This window comes from Aythya ferina (genome assembly GCF_964211825.1).
Source record: "Aythya ferina genome assembly, chromosome: 4".
NCBI lineage: Eukaryota > Metazoa > Chordata > Aves > Anseriformes > Anatidae > Aythya > Aythya ferina.
Window position 1 is genome coordinate 40,657,648 of NC_140300.1, and position 22,769 is coordinate 40,680,416.

General features: G+C 38.3%; 2 protein-coding genes across 8 annotated transcripts in view; one reads left to right on the top strand and one right to left on the bottom strand.

The window, feature by feature from the left end:
- Positions 1–101: 101 nt before the first annotated feature.
- On the top strand, positions 102–7,965 carry ELMOD2 (ELMO domain containing 2). 2 transcript variants are annotated; one of them, XM_084517679.1, is made up of 9 exons: positions 102–525; positions 660–804; positions 1,266–1,294; positions 2,267–2,361; positions 3,131–3,260; positions 4,219–4,352; positions 4,954–5,022; positions 6,156–6,289; positions 6,695–7,965. In XM_084517679.1, exons 2-9 carry the CDS (start codon positions 660–662, stop codon positions 6,850–6,852), a joined length of 894 nt encoding a protein of 297 aa, XP_084373805.1. In that variant the 5' UTR covers positions 102–525; the 3' UTR covers positions 6,853–7,965. The 2 variants fall into 2 exon arrangements, with proteins under 2 accessions (XP_084373805.1, XP_084373804.1); XM_084517678.1 differs by having other exon boundaries at positions 521–567.
- A 7,997-nt stretch (positions 7,966–15,962) lies between these two features.
- TBC1D9 (TBC1 domain family member 9) overlaps positions 15,963–22,769 on the bottom strand; it is a 72,851-nt gene continuing 66,044 nt past the window's right edge. For 3 of the 6 annotated variants that reach the window (XM_084516861.1, XM_084516862.1, XM_084516857.1), the window contains exons 17-21: positions 21,236–21,301; positions 20,163–20,249; positions 19,432–19,506; positions 19,215–19,318; positions 15,963–18,248 (exon numbers count right to left, since the gene is read on the bottom strand). In XM_084516861.1, the coding sequence (XP_084372987.1) occupies positions 17,523–18,248; positions 19,215–19,318; positions 19,432–19,506; positions 20,163–20,249; positions 21,236–21,301 (1,058 nt within the window). In that variant the 3' untranslated portion in view covers positions 15,963–17,522. The remainder of the gene's footprint in view (positions 18,249–19,214; positions 19,319–19,431; positions 19,507–20,162; positions 20,250–21,235; positions 21,302–22,769) is intronic. The other 3 variants (XM_084516860.1, XM_084516859.1, XM_084516858.1) reach the window with 3 other exon arrangements.

Here is a 22,769-nt window from a genome sequence, read left to right on the forward strand (position 1 = left end):
CAAGCACCTTGCCTGACTACACCCACACCTCCTTCCCAATTACATTTCAGAACGTAACCCTAACCAGAGGGACAAACACACCGCTTGCTTTGCCCTCAGACACAGACAAGTGGCCCTGAGCAACGCTAGGCTGGAATGAGGAGACATTTCTCCTCAGAGAGCGGTCAGGCGCTGGGTTGCCCAAGGAGGTGGCGGCGTCACTGTCCCTGGGGGTGTTTAAGGAGAGGTTGGACGTGGTGCTTGGGGGCATGTTTTAGTGGGTGGCAGTGGTGGCAGGTGGCTGGAACTGATGATCCTGGAGGGCTTTTACAACATTAATGACTGTTACTCCGTGACCAGACACGGACCGGGGGTGCCAGCAGCCCTCCCCAGCGCCCTGCCTTGCGCTGTGGGCGCTCGCCTCGCCTCACGACCCCGGCCGGGCCGCTGCCAGCAGGCACCCGCCCGGTAGCGGCAGGGACACGGCCGGTAACGACAACGGCCCCGCCGGCAGCCGCTTCCGTCGTCCCCCGCCATCACTTCCAGGTCAGGGAAGGCGGCGGGCGGTTTCCGGAGGGCGGCTGCACGGTGGGCGCCGCGGCCGGGGAGCGGGGAGCGGGGAGGGGGGCGGCGGGCAGCGGGCGGCCCCGGGGGGTTAACGCGGAGCTTTCTCCACGCAGATGTTGTTGCAGCTGTGGGGGCTCCTGTACAGCAGCTGCGTGCGGTTCTGGCTCAAGTGGGTCGTGAGGCTGCTCACCGGCAAGTGCGAGCTGCAGCGCGTCCTGCACGGCCAGAAGGAGGGGGCGCGGAGGACGCTTGGCATCGGTAACGATAACGCTGGGGGATGCGGGGTTGCACGGCTGGGACCTCGAAACCCCCCTAACGCAGCTTTTCTCGCACAAAAGTAGCTCTTTTTCTAAAAAAAAGAAAAAATGAAACCTGCTCTGCTTCCTTATTCCTCAGTCGTAAACAAGAAGGCGTTTCGAAGAATGGAAAAATGTGCAGAGATATTTCTGTCTTGACACCTCTTCTTTTTTAGTAAATCCTGCTGACCGCTGGTTTGAATAATGAGCCTGTTTTCGGTGTTGCACTCAAGGATGATCGAAAATCTACGTAAATTACGCCTTTCAGTTGCTTGATACAGATTAATTTCAAGTATTTGATACATGTAATCAAAAAGTTACTCAACATTTTACGATACTTACAAGAACACCTATTATCAATTATTAAAAATACACTTCCATCGGAATTTGTTTTTAATTTTCTTTAAATTATTGTTATTGCAGAGCATTCACTGGGATCATCGAAGAACAAGGTAAAGGATAAAGATTCAGCTGTATTATAAACTATTTCAGAGACAGGTGCCTGAAAAGAATACGTGCTTTTTGAGGGAGGGTAAAAGCCGAGGAACAAGAGACAGAATGAAAACAACATTTTGGATTCTGCATACTAGGATTAGTCAGGGTTTTTCAAGAATAACCCTATATCACTCCAAACATTTGCTCACTTTTTTTCCTCTGAAACATTACCTGCTCTGTAGCAGAGTAGGACAAGTCATGGGTACTGAGTTTGTGTTCTTGAGAGAGTCAGTTCTCCCTGTCACAGCAGTCTCCTTTGCTGGCTTTGTAGAAACCAGAAATGCAATACATGTAAATGATACAGATAAAGCAATTATATGGAGTATATACAGTAGCATCTCAATTCATTGGGGGAAAAAACGTAATGCATGTTTGCAGGTAGACTTTTAACTAACAAACTCCTGCCGATTGTTCCGTAGCAGTTAGACATTGTAGTTAACACTTTAAGCCCTCACATCTGTGCATCTTGAACGAAACTTTTCCATTCTAGGTAGTGAGGTGATGGAGCATTCTTCCTTTTCTAGCTAATCACTGCAACATGATTTTTAGAGAGAATTAGTATTTTTGTTACAGTAGAGCACAGTATGCATTTGTTTCAATTAGGTTAGGAAGAACATCTTTCAATTCAGCATTTGAAAGCAAACGAACCTAAACTTGAACTTTTTTTTTTAAAAGTGGGTCTTATGCAGAAAAACAACATTTGTAGTTGGTAGTTGCAAATAATGCATTTATCTAATTACACAGATTTTTAAAAGTGATTTGAGCATAATTATTATAAGCATTTAAAAAGATATAAAAAGGAGAACAGTCAATTTATTGAAGGAATACACATGGGCCAGGCATCCAGACAATGAGAAACAGCAAGAGTCAAGTAGGTGACAAGTAGGTCACCATTCATCATGAGGACTTTGACTATGTTAACTTCTTAGGTTTTAAGAAATGCTCTACATGTTGATGAAGCCGAAGTGGAGAAGTGTGTCAAAGATGTAATGAAAGAAAAGAAAATTGAACAAAAGGATATCAGGTATGTTTGGAATTCTAACAAAGGTTCTTCAAGGCAGATAATTCTCACTTCTTGGCGTGTTTTTGCTGTTGTTTAGTCAGATACAATACTTGAGAAATTCAAGTCTTTAGAATGAAGCTAGAAAATAAGGTCTGGCTATGTCCTCTTCAGTTCTAGGAAATGCATTGCAAAGTTTAAATTGCAATGGATTTGAGATAAATGCCTCTGTATCTCACAGGTCACTTGTAATTCCTTGCTTTTAAGAAGTATTACAGAAATTGAGACATGAACTATGTAGTTGTTTAGGTATTTTTGAGAGTATAGTGATAGCAGATTGAAGTTTGCATTTCTCTGCAGAAGTAATTATGAGTGATTGAGAGGAAAACTATGAATCATCAAAATTTTAGTTCAATGAAACATTTTGAAGGTATAAGATTTCTGACAAAGTTTGGTTTTGAGGCTTATAAAAAGTTTGTGGGCAGATGTTTGTGGGTACGGTAGTCAGGATGATACAAGGAGTTTTTCTGTGTCACCACAGATTTTAGTAAGGGTATGTTCCCCCATATATTTAAGTGAATAGGGCCTGCCTTTGCAGCTGTAAACTCAGAATTAGAAGTAAGACCCCTAAAGCAGTATGCTTAACCAATATGGTGAAGTTTAAGATGTAATCATAAAGCACTTTCTAATTCTAACGATTATATTGTGTTTACCTGATAGAACTTTTCTTGTTCAAGCAAGAATTTATAGCTAACGATGCCTCAGTATTTTCTGTTATTTGTTATTATTTCAGGTTTAAGACAAATTTGCATATATCCTTGCTACAGATAACAGGTTATAAAAAACTTTACTTGAATGTGGAAAATCTGAGGAAGGTCCCGTATGATTCAGATAATGAAGAACATGAGGAACAGTTAATTGAGGTAAAAACAATCTTTTAAATACAAAAGCTGTTCCCCATTCCCCACTGTCAAGTCCAATAGTTACTACTAATAAATGAAATTCTTTGCATTATTAACAGATGTCCTAGTTAAAGCTCTTTTCTACTTGTGAACCGCCAAGTCATTATAGAAGTGGCTGATTAAAATAAAATGTCAAAGCGAAACCAATTAGTAAACTAGTGTTGCTTGTACTGGGATTATGTTATGTAAAATCAGACCTAACAGTCAGCAAAATACTTTTTATAACAGGCCACTGAAGGATTTTAACTAAAAAGATATTTAACCTTGTGCAGACTTCTGTAAGTTTCTCAATTAATAATTACTTAATAAGAAAACATGAGTGTTTTTTTTTTTACTACATCCTAGGCAATGTCAAAGAGAATAGTTTCAATGGGTCAGTATTCAATTATCAGTACAAATAATAGCAAACATAATTCTGCTCGAGTCTATTTAAAATAACTTCTACTTTGTAAATATATTAGCATGTTATTTTCTTAGCATTTCATAACTCCTCCAACTTGCCATACAAATCCCCACATTGCATTGCTGTCCGTAGGTGTCAAATCCCTATAGACAACAGCATGATGGGCAAGCAAACATTTGTATTTGTGAATTTGTATTTCAGTTTACAGCTGTCCTATTGGAATACGATGCATCAATTATTTTCTGAAATGAACCAGGTCTTGGCTTCTATAGTGTCAGTATAGTGGCTTTGCCAACGAATGGAAATTATCACTTTTAATGTTAGATGTAATCATTTTCATAACCTCTTGACTAAGCTATTGTAGCATGGCTCCAGATTGCCACTGACAGAAAACAGTGTGCAGGCTGTATCCTATTCTGTGGTGAATGGTTTCTAGCGTGCAGTAGCAAGTGCTCTGAATTATGTGATTTAGAATACTTCAGCAGCTATGCATGACATGGTAGCATATTTGTGCAGCTTTGGAATTTGCTGATGCCTCATGAAAATCTGAAGGCCAGAATCACCAAGCAGTGGTGTGACATCGGCTTCCAAGGTGATGACCCCAAAACAGACTTCAGAGGGATGGGCCTGCTGGGATTAGTGAATCTGGTGTAAGTGAAAAGAACTATGGCGGTTCTGCTGTAACTAATGTTCAGTATCTATGAATTCTCATTAGCTAATGCTATTTTTAATAAAGACTGAATAAAAGCAAATAGTAATGGTGGCTTAGGTACAGTGAAAAACAATATTTGTTAATAAGTCAAATGTTTCTAGCAGCTACACTTCTGTAAATGTGTAGTTGGGTAGAGACAAGAGGTGAGGGGAGAAACAAAGCTGCCCCAGACACCTTATTTTTTGTCACCATATGATCAATTCGATAGGCTATGACTTCGAGAGTAACTTGTTGAAAGCTTTTTAAATTTCTGAATTTATTACTGCAATGAAAAATAAACACATTTGCATACCTCTGCTAAGCTAATTTGTAGACTCAGGTAAACTTCCTGTTTGATGTTCAGATTGCTTGTTTTTTAATTATATAAGCTGAATATAATTTAATTTTTTAAGAAAATATTTTTCCTTTGTTTTCACATTGTGACCTTTTTTGTACAGAGTAGTATTCAGCTCTAGTTTATAGTTATATATATGTTTTCATAATTTTTTTTTTTTTGTATGAACTTAAAAATAATGAAAGGTCTTGTTTCACACTTACAGGTATTTTAGTAAGCATTACACCAATGAAGCTCGTCAGATCCTCTCTCGTTCAAATCACCCAAAGCTGGGGTAAGTCATTATGACTCTTTTTCACTTCTTCTGTAGAAGAGCACATGAGAATTGTCAAGTACTGTTTCTGAAAATAAAAAGGAAAATATTCGTGTTTCTTCCACTTAAGGATGGAAAAAAAGTAGAAAGGCTTGAGAAACGGAACAAATCATTTTCAGGTTGATAACTTTGCAATTTTTTTCCGAACAGACTTGTTGGGACAAAAATTTTGACTCTGGTTAACACAAACACATAACATCATAGCTGTGTTTTTAATAGATTTAGAAGTGAATATGTATTTTTCACTTTCTTATTGATCCTGTGTAGGGATGGCATAAATTACCTCTTAATCTAATCTTTTTTCTAGACTTCTGTAATAAGTAAATACAAGTAGATGTTTTGCTCGTTTCAGCATTTTACTTCATCTTTGAACACTGTGTATTAAAATGCTTCACTCATTTTACAGGAAAAGATATTTTAAAACAAGTCAGATACAAAAGAGAGCCAGTAAATCTGTATGTGTCATCTGATCCATCTAGTCCCCAGTTGGCTCAATCACCTACCAAGAGTAGGAAACTTCCTTGACTTCAACTCTAAAGAATATTATCTTATGCAACTAGATCATGAATAAGATACCCAAGATACTTCCATCAATTAAATACATACATCACTGAAATAAATTCATATTTTTTTAAACACTTGTTTCAATAGTCCTTCAACAATCTGTGGTGTGATACTTTCTAACTGTGCAGCAGAAAAACAGATTTTTTGATATGAAGAAATAAGTTGAGATGACCATTCTATTGACATTTCAATAGTTTTTTTGATGCCCTATTTTTGATATTCCAGAAGATGTAATGATTTCAATTGAGCAATATTGGGTCAATACTGATTACCCTTCCCATCTCATCATTGCTTAACGGAGGCATTTACCATACTATTGTGTAGGAAATTAGAGTGTTTTTTAATAACTAACTTTCACAGGGTTTGCTACACCAGCAAACTGAAAAAGGGGTCTGTAGGCCAGAGTTGGCAAGTATTATAGGAAAAATTGATTCTTACAGTTATCCTAATGCCAACTGTTTCTGGGAAGCTTTTAAAAGTCCTTCAAACCATAAGGTAAAAACATGAACTATGATTGATCACTGTTTCAGATATTCTTATGCAATTGTTGGAATTAATCTGACCGAAATGGCATACAGCCTACTTAAGAGTGGTGATTTAAAGCCTCATCTGTACAATGTGGTCTCTGGATTGCCACAAATGGAACATTTCCATCAATTTTACTGTAAGTATCTGTGGATTTTCTAGTACAGATTACTGGGGGTATGCCTACAACATAGAGTGTTGTTTGGTTGGTTGATTTATTTTTGGAGTGCACCTCTGCTTTTTTGTCTTTAGCCCCAGCAAGCTGTTTACCTTCAGGACCAGGTATTTGAAATATTTAACCACTGTGCTACAGAAAAGTAGGTTTCAGTAATAAATTTAGGTGAATTTCTGTATCTGCAGTCTGAAAATACAGTACTTGCAGATTTATTATTATACCGTGCAAAAGGTTGCTGCTGACCAGGATAAAACACTTTCTGTTTTAGGGAATTGGACAAAGTCTGAAGGATCATTGTAGGTCTAACTAGCTCAAGGCAGAAAATTGTGGAGCTCATTTTTGTAGATCTGTATTTTATTTTTTTTCTAGGTTATCTGGTTTATGAGTTTGACAAGTTCTGGTTTGAAGAAGAACCAGAAAGTATTATGCACTTCAACCAGTACAGAGAAAAATTCCATGAAAAAATTAAGGGTCTTCTACTGGATTATGATGCGGTATTAACCTTGGGAGATAAAAAGAAACCTTAACTCCTCTGCAATATATCAGGTTCTGCATTAACAACGGAATTACTCATTTGGCTGAAAGTTTTGTAAGTTTCACCAAAAACTGTATAACAACAGAACTTTTTTACATAAAAAAAATAGTTTAAGTTCAGTTAAGAAAGCTTGGACAATCAACCTCTGTTTACAGCTCTTTATATGCTACTCTCCAAAGGACAGGGTTATTATTTTTGTTGGTTTGTTTGTTTTTTAACCCAAAAGTCTGAAGATCCCCGGATCACTTGCTCTCTTTTTTTTATACTTCTTGGTGCAGGAACACAAAGCAGATACTTATTCTGCATCGTGCATTTCATTAATAGATTTATCTGTTAATTATATTTTAAAACTTTTTCTATTTGAAATGTTCCTGGTTTTAAGCTTTTTGTGTCCTCATTCTGTATGCATAGTCAGTAGTCCACTTGTCAATGTTAAGTTTCCACAATGAAGAGGTTGATGAAGGGGATGTATTAGTCACAATTTTGGAAAGAGGCTTAAATCCATCAACATAGTACATGCTACTACAAATGTACTTACTATGTACTTACTACAAATTACTTCTGGCTAAGGAAGTTTCTGTCTGTGGATTTGTACCAGCAAGTTGCTATGCTTGGAAAAAAGCTTAATTTGCAAACAAACAAAAACAAAAAAGACCCATAAGTCAACGGTGTGAGGATCTGATCCTCAGAGTAAAGCTACTCTTTCTAAAAATACTGCTGCTATAAATGTTTTCCGTTCTTTCTGATCTGACTTCAGCTGCTCAGACTGCTTGACTTTATTGTCAGCCCTTTCTTTTATCAGCTAATGAGAAATTCCCATTGGGAAGTACAAGAGTGAGTTCACTCATTTAAAAAAAAAATATTGCAGATGCAGCCCCTATGTTTTGGAAATTAATACTGGCCTCTAATAAAAGTGCACTTTGCATGGGTAAGTGCAACTGTGACACATTTCTTAATCATGGCATCCTCAGACAATCTAATCAATAGGACTTCATATCTATATTTTGTCTAATTATTGCTTAAAGCAGCTTTAAACAGATTTGGTACAACCATCACTTCATTTTCCAAAACCTACTATTAAATAAGTGCCTTCTGCTTTTTTCAATCAGTGTTTTATTTTGATTCTGTAACCAGATCATAGCCTTAGAAGCTCAAGTTATTTGGGAAAAACTCTTTCAGTATATAAATAGCACACTGGCACAAAACTTGTATGCTAATACAAGCGTTCATGGTTCATCTTTTATTTTTAAATCATCTCAGGTAAATTAGTTAACTTACAGTCAATGACTAATCATGAAGAGGGTCCTGAAGAATACAAATACTGAACAGGAGAGGAAAGGGATGAACCCCTTTTTTGTAATGAGTGATGTTACACTACATAAATAATACATTTCTTAATATAAAATATTACATCTCCCTGGAGAGATTAAAAGCCCAGCTGGACGAGGTCCTGCGCAGCCTGCTCTAGGTGACCCTGCTTTGAGCAGGGGTTGGACCATGTGATCCCCAGAGGCACCTTCCCACCTCGGTAATTCTGTCTTGTATAAATAGTGACTTCTTGCACTGCGTGCACCCAATTACTCTTGGTCCCTTAAATGTTGGTGTTCTCTTTATTTGTGGGAAAGCATCTGGTCACTGTATAGTATATATTTATGGAGGTGGTAGAGCAACTCTGTTTACTTTTTTATGATGCCTTAGGTATAGTAACAAACAGTTTTTGAGTTTACCATGCACAGGGTGGAGAGAGGTTCAGCTCATCTATGTTGAACTGACACTATTCTACTAAAAAAAAAAAAAAGTAACGCGAAGATGCTTGTAGGATATATTTATGGTTATGCTTTGGCTTTTAAGCAGATAGATTTCCATGAGGATGATCAAGGGACTGGTGCATTTCTCCTCTGAAGACAGACTGAGGGAGCTGGGTTTGTTCAGCCTGGAGAAGAGGAGGAGGATCTGGGGAGACTACTTACAGCAACCTTCCAGTACCTAAAGGGGATCTACAGGAAAGCTAAGGAGGGACTCTTTGTCCGGGAGTGTAGTTACAGGATAAGGGGTAACAGCTTTAAATTAGAAGAGGGCAGATTGAGATCAGATATTAGGAAGAAATTTTTCACTCAGAGCGTGGTGAGGCACTGGCACAGGTTGCCCAGAGAAGCTATGGAGGTGTTCAAGGCCAGGCTGGATGGAGCTTTGGGCAACCTGGTCTGGTGGGAGGCATCCCTCATGGCAGGGGGTTGGAACTGGGTGGTATATACAGTCCCTTTCAACCTGAACCACTCTGTGATTCTCAGATAACAGAGCTGTCCACAAGTTCTGTAATTCTTACCAGTGGAAGAGCTGAGATCCTGGGGAGAGTGTTCTGGGATTCAGATCCTGTGGTGCAGCTCTGGTTCTGTGACCTGCTGCAGAAACTGAATGTTCCTAGCTGCTGGCTGAGGAAGGGAGTAAAAAGGAAACTCTTTCCTAGAAGCTAGAAAGTTAGTTACTATGTTCTAGTCCCAGCTTCCTTCGTGTTTATTATCTTTAATAATTTTAGTATCGCTTCTAAGTCTGCTTTGCAAGCAACATGAGACAAATCTTTTGAATATCAGAAGTGACCCCAAGATGTCTAGCAGCAGCAGGAAGGAAATCCCATTTACTTCCCCCTACCACTTGCTAACAGCTAACAAAACTGATTGAGCCATCTCCAGAAAAAAACAACCCTCTCTTGTGGTGGAGTCTGCAAGCTTTCCCCTCAGTTGCTAACAATCTCCACACCAGTCTTTCCACTCTTGAAACTTGCATTCAGCTCCTTGGTCATAAGGCTTTTTGAGCATCATGTTTTAGGTTTCCTGTCACACAGCTAAGACATCTTAGCATAGAACATAGGTTGAGCCCTACATGAAATGCATCTTCATTAGCTTTTCATTTTTTAAATCAAAAAGTGAGCTGGGATTAAACTGTGTCAGCATATGAGGGAAAAAAAAAAAAGTAAACCCAACTATCATAAAATGAGTGAGATATATGGGAACGTATTAGTTTCTGTGCAGTAATTGTTTAAGATGAGTATTTGTTAGGCTCCTCTACACTTCCCCAGTAAATGGTTAGAATTTGCATGTAGTTTTGTGTGATAAAACACCCCAGTCCTTCTGTTTAAGTCACTCTTTGTAGAATAGTACCAGGTCTCCCTGTTTTGCACCAGTGGTAGGGTAATTATGGTGGTAACTAGAATATGGGAGGGGAGGGGGGAAGGTGAAGCTGTGTTTAGGGAAGGGAAAAGAGAGTGTTTAGAACAGTATTTTACTTGTCAGTGGTATTTTGTACTAACTCTCTTACAGAATGACAATCCTAAGATTCACAATGGAGGTAGGCCACCTTTCTGCAAGTTGATAGAATCAATTTGTTGAACATCAGAACTTACTGCTTGTAGTTTATTCTAAGACTCTTGTAAATTAAAACCTTGTTAAATTCTCTTGCTGTTATTTATTAACTGTCGTGTTTTCCTTATTAGAACTTGTACGTACTGTTACGTGCTGCATTGTCAAAGCATTCACTACATTGTTTATATGCAGCAGTAATATTTTAGAAAATAATAAAACTTAAGACAAGGCGGTTCTCTATTTTTCTTGTACCTGTAGCAACTGTTTAACAGACTACCTCCCTTCCTGTTGTTTCAGCATATGCCTGAAATGTGGTGTCACTCCATGAATAAATTAATCTGAAGTAGAAACTTATTATAAATAACAATAGAATATAGCCTTTCAATAAACAAGCACATTGCTTCTTAAGTAACCGACTTAACTGGAAAGCATGATTTGAAGACAACGTTACTTAAGAAGAAACAAGAATGTTTTTAAACTAGTTGTGCTTCTGTCATCTGATACTGTAAAAATACGACATTTTGCCCAAAGAAAAGGGGCCAATTTAAGCACCTCACATAAATAGTTTTGGATTTTCACTCTTCGAGGAAAAAAATGTTTTTGAACTAGGATGGAAAACAAAAATCCCATTGGTTAACCTTGTCTTAGGAATTATTGTAACAGAAACATTTGTATTTAGTTATGTGGGAGTTCAGTAGTCAGTATTATTGAAAATACAGCTAGTAAATATTTTTTTTGGTCATACCTGTTTTGTGTTGCTGTAGTAGAAAGGTGATCGGTCTTTGGACTCATGTTTTTGTGCCAGTCTATATGTTGTCTTTTGTGGGGCGGAGAGGAAGACGACAAGACTGCTTGTGGGCAGTTTCTTCTTATCACACTGTGCTTGGATAGCTGCATACTAATTAGAATTTCTGTTGACCACAATATAAAAGCAATAATGTAAACGGTGATGTCTGTGTAATGGAAAGATGTTTACAATGGTAGCAAATAAAGAATGAGTTATTCTATAACATTGTCAACGTTTGCGTGTTATGGCTTATTAGAGTTGTTAGAAAATTTGCAGTGTACAGTTGGCCATGCTCTCAGCACATACTGTGACATGAGGGAAGGCTTTATCACGCTCTTCTAGTCCCCTTCTCAGTTCTGACAACTCATTTCAGAGTTCTCTAAGGTTCTTCTACTGGGTTTGCATTTTTGTCTTTCCTCGTAGCCTTGTACCACAAGTTGTAGAAGTGGTATGCAGTGGAACATTTGTGTGTGTGGAAGCTGAACTGGCAAAAATCAACAGCAAGAACAAAAGCTAGTTGTCTCACATTTTCTAGTTTAAAAATCAGAATCCAAGATAGGCATTTAAAAATCAAACACCAGAAGAAAGGAACTGGAACAGTAAATCTGAGAGATCTACACAAACTCTCAAGATCCTTCTGGTGCTACAGAGAAATTCTTACACTCAAGTCTGCTTGAAATCTCGTATCTGTTTTAAAAGAAAATTGTGAAATAGGCAAGTCAGTTTGACACATCTGATAAATTTCTGTGTGTTGTGATCTTTAAACACTTCCTCCCTCCCTCTTCATGAACATGAAACATGTTTTTCTTAGCCAAAGTCATGGCTACAGCATATTGCTGAGACTGACGACACTGAACTGAAAGGAAATGCTTTCTGCTTTATAAGCTGAGGGGCTTCTCCAGCTACCTCCTTCACTTTGTTCTACACCTGACTCAAAAGACTGGCATCCCTTTATCTCTTTCGAAATTCTTTTGGTCCACACCAACAAAAGCAAGCCTTGCTTCCTTGATATATAGTATACACAAAAAACATTGGGAGATTGGGAGGAAGCAAAGAGTTGTTCTGCTGAGTCTCTGTAGCTACAGGACTACATTGGTAGCTTTAGGGGGATAGCACAAATAAGGTTATAGAATATAAGACAATATTACACAGGTAGACTGCCACGCACTACTTGCAGCAGAACCTGGCAGTAGGTGGTTATTACAGCTCCTACCTGTCACCAGGTGTCTCCAGTACCATTTGATAATCGTGTGCAAAATAAAACAATAAAAACAAAAGGGTTTTGTTTGAATGGCTAGGACAAGCTTTCTCTGCATTAAGTGTGCAAGGATTTTTATTCAGGAGAGCAAAGCTCAGGAACAAACTTTGACAGCTGGAACTCCGGCAAACTTTTCCAGAGAAAAAGGGAAACCCTGATTTACACGTATTTTGGTTGTCTGGCTGTTCCCTCTCCCCAAACCAAGAAAGGATCTTTTACTTCCTTTACCCCTTCCACCATGCACTCATCTTCATACAGGCTACGTTAAATTATTTACTTAGTTTTCAAATTCTATTTGTATTTCTCATGGGGCTTTTGTTTCTACTCGCAAATTTTAGAGACCACATGCTTAGTGTACTAAAGTGCCACTACACAAGAATTGCAAGATTTTACCTGTAGGACTTGCCCCACACTGCTTCAGAAGCATAAAACAAGCCTTGCACTGCAGAAACATCCCACTCCCCCACCCCCAAGATGAACAAAACCCCAAATGTGCAGTTGGTCAGTTATGTAAATACTAGTTGTTATAGAAAAAGGGATGAGGAAGCAGGCATTCAGGAAGCTTAAACAGATAGAGCATGCTAGAAAAGAAGAACCTGTGGTATATTCTCTTCTAATGGGACATGCTGTGGGAGATTACCTTCCAGCACTTTTTGAGAGCATCTTTCATTGCACTTAAAAATAACTTTCTTTCCATATTTCATTCATTCTATTTCCAGCACTGAAACACTCTTATGCAATGACACTGCTGGTACAAGCATGTAACACATTTTTTATTACTAGCCATATTCTATTTTACTGTTTACGCCATATTTTGTTCTAATTGTTTGCCATCATGCTAATCTATGTTTTCACTGAATCTGTCACGCTGAACTATTTTTTTTTTTAATATATATATACACTGAATAAACCAGCATTTAAACTGACCATTAAAAAGTTACAATGGTTGGACTTGTAGTGCTATTTTCTAGTGGAAAGAAAAATCTTTTCTTTGAACTATGGGCTAAGGCTCAGTAATAAATGCAACTCCTTCAGTTTCATTCTTGCTACAAACTTACGCCTCCACGTGTATCTGAACTGGCAGGCTTTTGTTCCAGACCAGCCTTAGACATTGATGTCTCAGACCAAAAAGAAAGCCCAGCACATTGTAATCTGATGCAAAAGGCCAGGATACTGAGGCACTCTCCACAGGTGAGCTAGCCTACCAACTCCTACACTACTCTGTATTATCTCAGTTTCAAGAGGTTTTAGTCTAAGCCCGACTACTCAAATTTTTCTTACAAAAATGGATGCAACAGCATCAAGGTGGTGGTTGTTTTTTTTGTTTTTTTTCTAAATGCAGTTAATATGACATTTCTGATAAAGGCATCTTCTAATTACAGCGTATAGTCACATTACTGAATTACCAAGAACATACGAGAATAAACTGTCAGGGACAGCAGCAGAGTAACACCATTGGACCTCATCAACACAACTACAAGCTAAATGGGAAAAGAAATAGTGAGCTGTGCTCCCTACCTGTCAGGCATGGATATGCAGCTACAGGTGCCTTCTCTGATCTATTGCTTCTTCATCTAGGCAGGTTGTAGGTTTAAGGTGCTTGTACACTGCCTTGATTTTGTTTCTTGTTTGTTTCTGTACTGCACCTACTGCCAGGAGGCCCGATTACCATAGTCTTAAAATGCTGCTGCAAAACTACAAGTAATAGAAAATCTGTGATAGGAGGGATCCAGAAGCTTACAGAATACCAAGCACAGCACACAGCTTACCAACCAAAAGCATTCTCTCTTAGTTCAACCAACTGCACTAAGACTATTCCCTTTTGCTCCCATAGCCGACCTACACACCATATATCCTCTGCTATCTTCATTAATGGTGCAGCACCTGAAACATAATGTCCACTGTAATACAAGCTCCAGTGCCACTCTATTGGTCCCTTGAAGATGCTTTTCTCTTTTGAGTTGTTTAGACATCAACTTTTCAGTAGGTTTAAATCCAACACACAAACTTTCCATCTGCTTGCTAAGAAGTTACATGACATAAGCCTTTACATGCCCCCAACAAACACAACCTTTACCTCTAATGTTCAGAATTCAGGTACTGTACTACGATAAAGGAAAGAAGTACCATTCAACTTTCATACACTATGATGAAATAACTTGAAGGGTAGATTCTTAGTGGCTTTTTCCACTCCATCCCTTTAAAGTAGAGCTTTATAAAACAACCTCCTACTCCCCATCACTTGCTGTCTCTTTGCAGGCAGCACCCCCCCTGACCACCAGGCTCCCCCCCAGATCAGACAAGCAGAGCTTATCAGCATCCAGTCACAAGTTTCAGTTCCAAAAAGGAAGGAGATCTTATCCTCCCTTTTTTCTTCTATCTACGAGATTAACAACCTTAACTAAACTCTACAGTTCACACACTAAAACCAGTCTCTATCTCAAAGCATATCAATCAGCTGATTTGCTTGCACAGCATGCCCACGCATACAAGTAAGACTTTAAATGTTCACTCACAATTTCTTGAAGGCCTTCACGTGACTGTGTACTGGTCAAATGAACTCTAGCAACTTTCTTCTCACCAGCTTGCAGCAGACCTTGCCATCAAACAGCCAACTACCAGGTGGCCGTTGGGTGTGCTCTTGGCCAGCTGAACAGCCTTACAAAGTATCCGGAATAAATCAGCTCACCGGGCTGCTTCCTCTAGCAAAGTACCACTTAGAAGATGTTGTGGCTTACATTTAGAGACTTTGTTGAGACAGTTGCGCTAGCATGGCAAGGAAATCTTCCACAAAAGAAATCACATTGTAACACCAGAGATCTGTGTGGATGCCTCTCCTTAACAGAAGCTGTAACAGCAACAGAACTTCAGGATAAAAGCTGTGATCTGTGCACCTCTAGGGCTGTGTGGGAGACTGCTGATATATTTTGGGGGTCTGCAAACTGAAAAAGGTTCAGCCTGCTTAAGGAAGTGTTGAAGATTTCTGTGATAACTTATTTAGCTGCCAGGCATTTACAGTCAAGCACCCTGTTCTGGCATTTGAAGTTAAAGCACTCAAAGTCATATTCTTCAGAACAGTGATTGCAGCTTCAAATGAATGTCACGATTTGAGATGCACGTAAACCAACTTACTCGCAAGAAATGAAAAGTAAAATGATCGAGACAAGAATATGTGAGCACAGCCATTAACTCAAAGTGCTCAGAAGTTAACAGATTAACAGTTTTTTTTTTTTTTTTTTTTCCAAATTAACTTTATATACATACAGAGAAAGAGATGGTAAAATTCAAAAATAAATCTGTTTACTGAATAGATATGTATTATCAGTTCTGTAACTGCCATGGTTAAGAGGCTGACAGCTTACCCTGTGAAAAACATTCTAATATATAAAAACTTAAAAGCATGTCTAGTAAGCTACAGCAAAACACAGGTGGTTTATAGAATACCTGTGGGTCTTAAAAAGTATTAACAACTGTTTTCACCAAATGTGAGCATAACACAAAAGTGTTTCAAGAAGTTGGGCAAGAAGTTGGGCAAGAAGTGAGAGGCCTCTACATGGGTTGCTTGTTGCAGATGGAATTAAACACGTTCAAGTGTTAAACAAACAAACCAAGGCACGGAAACAGCAAATGTTTTTGTTCTGAAAACTGGTGTTGAAGATTCAAAATCATTTGCCTCTGTAATAAAACCCAATCACCTATTTTCCCTCTAGCATGACTTTAATAGTTAAAAATCACATCTGTGCAGTGTATTTTATTTGTTCACATTACCCTATTTGTGGTTAAAAACCACTTTATCTGACAGTTTAAAAGCATTCTTTTAAAACAAAAGAATTAAACACAGCTTCAGCTAAAAATCTGCAAGTTACATGGATGCAATATACAGGAGTATAAAAAATCAACAGTATTCTACAGAAAATATTCTCAAAACAGCAAACAAAGATTAGGCATATAGGCATGATCCAGAACTGAACAAATATGAATTATAAAACAGCTAACAAAATAATAATAAAAAAAAAATCCTGAATATCTGTATAAAAGAAGCAAGGATTCAAAGTGCAGGTGCTCCCGTTTTCATTTTAACATATTATTCAGTAAGCTGATACAGGATACTATTTATTTTATATAAAGTGACAGTGTTCTCAGTAAGACTTAAACATTCAGTTACATTATCTTGCAGATTTTTTACCTTATTTCTACTTTACACTGTTGTAAATGAAGACTTATGCAATACAGGCTTTTAACTTCTTAATCTAACAAGGATATAATAGGTTGGTGGTAAAGGTTAGTTTTAAGAGCTAAGCTATTTTTGCTGTAGATTCAGCTATAGATTTATTTTTTTAAAAACATCTTTCATTTTTTTAAAAGGGACTCCACCGATCTGTTTAGGTACCTGAATACACTGTATTTGGAGCACAACAGCAAGGCTTCCAAGTCTACTTGTTAGGAATACAGACAGCTCCAGTCATGGCCATGCTGGAGAATTTCCCTTGGTGGCCACTGCTGGGGAAGGACTTTCCCTCTGCTGGGTTTGGTAAAGCTGGAGGTGCCTGAACCCAGAGATAGGCAAATGGGCTCTGAGTCCTGTTGGAGCAAAAATCATCACATTTAACCACATTTGCCTGACATGCCAGCTGGACTTGGAATACACTTCTCATTTCTGAGTGTACCATTCTCATGCAGGGAAAATTATGATCCAGGCAGGTATCAGTGAAGTGATTTTTAATGTATTCAAAAAATAAAATTGAAGCATGCATTGAGAAATGTTACCCTCTTAAAAAAAATAGTTGTATGAAATAAAGTTATACTTCTGGAATGCTGCCTGGAACTTTATTTCACCCCTAAGTCCTATTCAGGTTGACAATGTCCCTTTAAATTGTAGGTGCTTTCTGTTTTTGTTTTGTTTTGTTTTTCTCCCAATAACCAGATCTCTACATATGTGTATTTTAAAAATACACATAAATATCGGCATTAAGTTTATATATAGAAGTTAAGAACTAATCTTTACCATTTTATATTGACAGCAAGGTTAATAATACACACACTTCACTGACAACTGTTATTTTTTTTCTGTACTTTGAATAAAATTTGCATTCGTGTAACATTTCCCACAGAAAGAGTGATTATATTTCAAGATAATTAAGTTTGCACCCCAACATTTTCACATTAGTGAAAACAATTATATTTTGAATATACCAGGGCCTGTGCCAGGTACTAATAAATACATAATAAAAAAAATAAATAAAAAACCCAACTGCCCTTTATCCCGACATAGTAGAGATTTCATAGTCACTGGCCGAGGTTATTGGTTTACCCATCATCCTCACATTTTTAGCATTAGTAATCCTAGCCATCATGGACACAGGCTTGTCAAAGTACCTAACCAGTGCTGGCTCAGTCAAAAGGGAGGCTAAAAATTGTTCAAAGGTGATGGCCCAGTCTCTGTCAATGCTAGTGCTTCTACGAAGAGAAGTGGTGTGGTTGCTCCGTACTAAAACGGTGTCTTCACCGATGTCCTCACAATGCAGCTTTTCTTCTTCGTGTGAACCTGCACTCAGTACCGAGTAGGAGGACATTGAACTATCATCTTTTGTATCGTCATCAGAAATGAGCATGGAAGAGCAGGCTCCGTTGTCCCTGGGAGAAGAGTCTTCGAGCTTAATGTCTTCCATCTGCATGCCCAGGGTGCTGTCGGTGCAAACTGCCTCCTCATCGTTGGTAGCAAGGCTGCCTTGGAACGGCTTGTGCTGCTCAAGGGGGTACTGCTGGCTGTCTTTTTTCTGAAACAGCTCGCTCTGAATAGTTTTGCTGCAATTGTTACTGCTGCTGTCTGTCTCTTTTGTGGGCTGCACCGTGAAGAGCTTACCAACTTCACCTATCTCCAAAAGCAAGCTTGTCACAGCAGCGGTAGCGTGGTACAGATCTTGCTCATTGGGGTCTTCACTGAACATATTATACATTGTCTTGCACAGTTCAATGAACTGTCCCTAAACACAGAGGGAGAGAACATTAATGAGAGAGCAGAAAACAAATTCAGCTTTTGAGATCTAGTATATCAGTTTAAAAGAAGTTTTGAATGGAGGCAAGACACAATTGTTTATATGATTAAACTGAAATTGAAAATACTCTGTGTATAGTCTAGAAAGCACTTTCTATGATTAGACAGCCAGATGTGCTGCTCCCTGCCTGTCTCAGCTATTTACAATAAACTGCTGGTTGTTGCTTACAATATATGACAAATATATCTCTCTGCAGCCACAGGAGGGCAACAGAGGGTGAGCAGTGAGGCACAGCATTAATTTTGGTGGCTTTTCTTGTTGGAGGAATACTAAGTATAACTAGTGGCTTGATAAAACTAATGACAAGTAATGAGAAATGAAGGAAGTGACCGGCAGTACTCTCTTAATTGGCAGTGGTAACTCAGTTCAATGCAAGCCTTTCAAAATTCAAAACTGACTAATAGGAAGGAGATTTGCTTAGGGCTACCTGAAGTAAGAAGTATTGTTCTAGGAGTACACCTTCCCTATATGCTCTGTAAGGAACAGCTGTCCCAATGGATCTTTATCCTCCTTCACTGCAATAAATCTAATGCGAAAAAGACTGACAGTATGAATTACAAAATGCAAAATGCTTCTTGCATGTAATGTGTATTAGACATCATGTGGTAGCTGGTAATACTCGGTGTCCTATCACCCTTTGTCTGGAGATCTAAATAAAAAATTATCATTCCTATCTGTGCATCTCACTTTTAGGATGTTTTGGGAGCTGAATGCCAGTATGTTGAAGACAACTAATGTCTACATTCAGCTGACTGCTGTGTTGTTTTTGTTTTTTTAAAAAAAGCATCTGCCTCAAAATAAAACCTTTAATTAACATGAATGTATGAATATTTGTACGTATGCAAAAAAAAAAAAAGTTTAAAGTTCATTAAAAATACGTGTCAGCAGAAGTACCTGATTCAGCCTGGGCAAGTCCTTTGAGTTTTTTGCTTTGGATTTATTCTCTTGGCTCCACATTCTCAGGTAGTTTCGATTCTCTTGTGAACTCTTCTTGCCTACTGTCAACAACGTAACCAGAGATGCAGAAAAGTCCATGAAGAAACCTTACATTAATACTTTTTTCCATTTTCAAAAGGAGCGTTTTGTCAAGAGATGAAAGATGTATGCATACCTTTGTCTGTTTTCAGACTGACTGTAACAAACCCATCGTCTACTCCCTGTTTGTTCCTGCTGTCTAGGCCAACAACTAGGAAGCAAAGGGGTGGGGAGAGAGAGATTAGTGTAGTCTTAGTTGCATATATACATTACATGTGTACAGTGCAAAATAAAGAAAATGTTCACACTACAGAAAACACAGAGTAAAAATGATGAGACTAAACCACAATTTTTGCTTATTCTTAAATGTCCTCACAAATCCCTTATAATAATATAACACAGGGACCATCTTGGGTTTTGTTTGTGTAGTACAACGATTATTAGCTTGTATTACCACAACCCAAACAGCACCTAAAGAGAATCAACTGAACTACATTTTAGTATATCTGTTTGCTCCAATTTTTAGAATTTCCTAAGTTCTGTGATCTGAATATATCATGAAAGCTGATATATTTATTGCCATTCTCCATCAAGAAATATTATGCAGCAGTTATCACAAAATTAATTCCACAGTAACACAGCGATGACATTATTCTGAGAGCATTTCTCGAAAGCACAATCCAGGGGACCCCTTAGCATAAACACACGCCTCTAAGGATACCAAACTACATACAAAGGCCACATACTTCTTTTTACAGAAAATAGTTCATTTACAGTGTATAACCCAATAAAAAAGTAGCTTTTTAAGAAGGCATGGTGTTTGAAACACATTTTGTTCTTTTCAGGCCCAAGACAAAAAATGCCTACCGTGCGTACATTCTGGTGTAATGTCTTCAAAAAAGTACTGTGTGGCTTCAAAAGCAGAGTCTGGCTCTTCTTGCTCAGGGGATGGATCTAAACAATATCACAGAACTTTATTTCATTAAAAACTCAACACTTTAATTAAAAACTAGAACGTATTCCCATTGGTGAGAGTTTAGAATTTCATTTTCTAGAAGCAATAGAGTGAGGATGTGAAAGGTTGGGGATCATCCTTATTCAACTCATGGGAAATGAATCAACTGGATCTACTACTACCTTGTTATCGTTGCTCTGCTACCCCCAAATCCATCTCTGTCGGATTCATTAGTAACTCTTTGCCTTCAGAAGCTGGCTTTCCTGTCTTCCCAAGTCTAACTTTCATTACATTCTTCTGTGCAGCTCAGCATGTCCTAAAAAGGATGTGAACCCTTTCCTAGCTGGCAACAGTCTATTGTGATTTGGTATGAGCTTACCAGCTCCTGAATACCAGAACAGACATAAGATAGAAATGAACCTCTTCTGCTCCATAAATTTTTATTTGTTTGTTTCTAGTCAAACTAGTGAATCACTCAAGCCTACCTCCAGCAAACCCAGCCATGAACAATCAAAGCACAAGGAGTGAGCACACCTGTGAAATGATCTGGATTTTAAAACAGTCTCTTTCTGAAAACATTTGGACCAGGCCAGTGGGGAATGCTAGAAGGGCTGGGGACAGAAACAAGTAACCAGGGCACACAGGAAAGCTTTAAGCTACCTTTACTGTTAAAGAAAGTGTATTATGGTAACAAACCCTAAAGAACACTGTATTTGTTGTGCAGGGTGGAAGTCACCAAGCCCAGGTAAACTTGCAAGAAACCCATACAAATGGCCTTTTTGTGACAGGAGCAATAGAGGAATGCATGGTGCTTTCAGACTTTCTAAATCCATTTCTGACTAAGGCAACAGATCTCTTACTACTGCATAAACAAATAAAATAATTTATACAAATTAATTTTAATTGGGACAGCTAGTTGTTCACAACTCTGCTCCAAATTTCAATTCTCACCAAAAAGCAAGCTATTTTAATATAACTTACTTACCAGGCAAAACATGCATTTTATACAGCAGCTTTAGCTTCTCTGTAAGATCTCCATGGCATGCTGCACCTAAACAGTATTATATACAGTATGTTAGTATTCAATATTCAATACCATTCTATTTATTATTGCTACAATATTGCATTTACAAACTACTACGTTCACTCTGGCAAGTGCTATACTCCCTTTACAGCCCAAGACAGATCATAAAGCAATCATTTGAATTCTAAGATCATACAGCCTGTGGTAGAAATACCAAGAAAACACAGACCAACTTACTTTGAATTTTATACTTCAACCTTAGGTTCTTCATTAAATGTCTACTTTGTAACTCTTAAAAATATCCCATGGTCATCATATTACTACTAAGAAAGGCCTCCAGCTAAAAGTTAAGAAAACATTTTTGTGTGGACTTAATCTTCATAATATGAGGATCCAATAACAACATCACATGACTTAATGTTTATGAGGAAAAAGAAAAAAAAAGAAATTCAAGCAAACACTACTCATCATCCAGGAGCTGAACTGATGTTTACGCAATACCCTCTATCGAAATATCCACTTCAAATCCTTTCTTTTTGGCCTACACTAAAATTAGATATATGAAATCCAAGCAGTTTGTTGCAGACTATTGTATTAATTAAGTTGATGGTAGTTATTTTTAAAGTACTGAAATGACCTATAACAAGACTTCTTCATAAATCATACTTTTAATGACATACAAGTCATAAATAAATTAATGAAATAACATTCATTAACAAGGTTAAGCAGAGACTTATTTTACCTTACAGTGTCAACCGACCTCTGCTGTGCAAACTACAACAAAGTATGAATTGTACAATCCCAGTCTATAGAAAAGCTTATGATTGCAATAAATACGCTTTAGGCTGAAGAAATAGTTGCATCTACATCAGCCATTTTGCTTGTAACCTGGTGCCTTTTCTAAGTGCAAAACCTCCTTATGTTCATATCTGGTATACCACACTGTGCAGATGATGTTTTCTCTTCTGGTGAAACAATGCCTTAGGTTATGCACACAGGTACCATGTGATGTGCTACACTGGTAAAGGTGACATGAAATAACCCAAGCACAGAACAGGCTGCAGGTCTGAGTCCTCCAGCAGTGGCTAGGGATGCATTCAGCAAAATACATGTAGGATTCAGGGCACAGGGTATCTTGTGACATCTGTTGGCTTCTTCTTCTCCCTGTCCTCAGGTGTGATGAGAATTGAAAAAGCTCAAGTGTCATTGCTTTTTTTCTTTTTTCCTCAAATGGATCCATGTGTGCTTCCTAATATTAGGCCCTTTTTCTCCTCAAAACGTACGTGAATAAAGAACACAGTGCAGGACAAGATGCCATCTGGATGCTCTTAGAGATAACCCTCTGGGTCTCTCCTGGGAATAGGTCAGAAAGTTTTTGCAGAGGGAAGAACAGCTGACTGGCTAGTCTCCTTCGGTTACACTACGCAGGTGTCAAGTCCTTTCTGCACATGTCATATGTGCACAGTTTTTCTGTCTTCTTTGAGACCATTAGCAA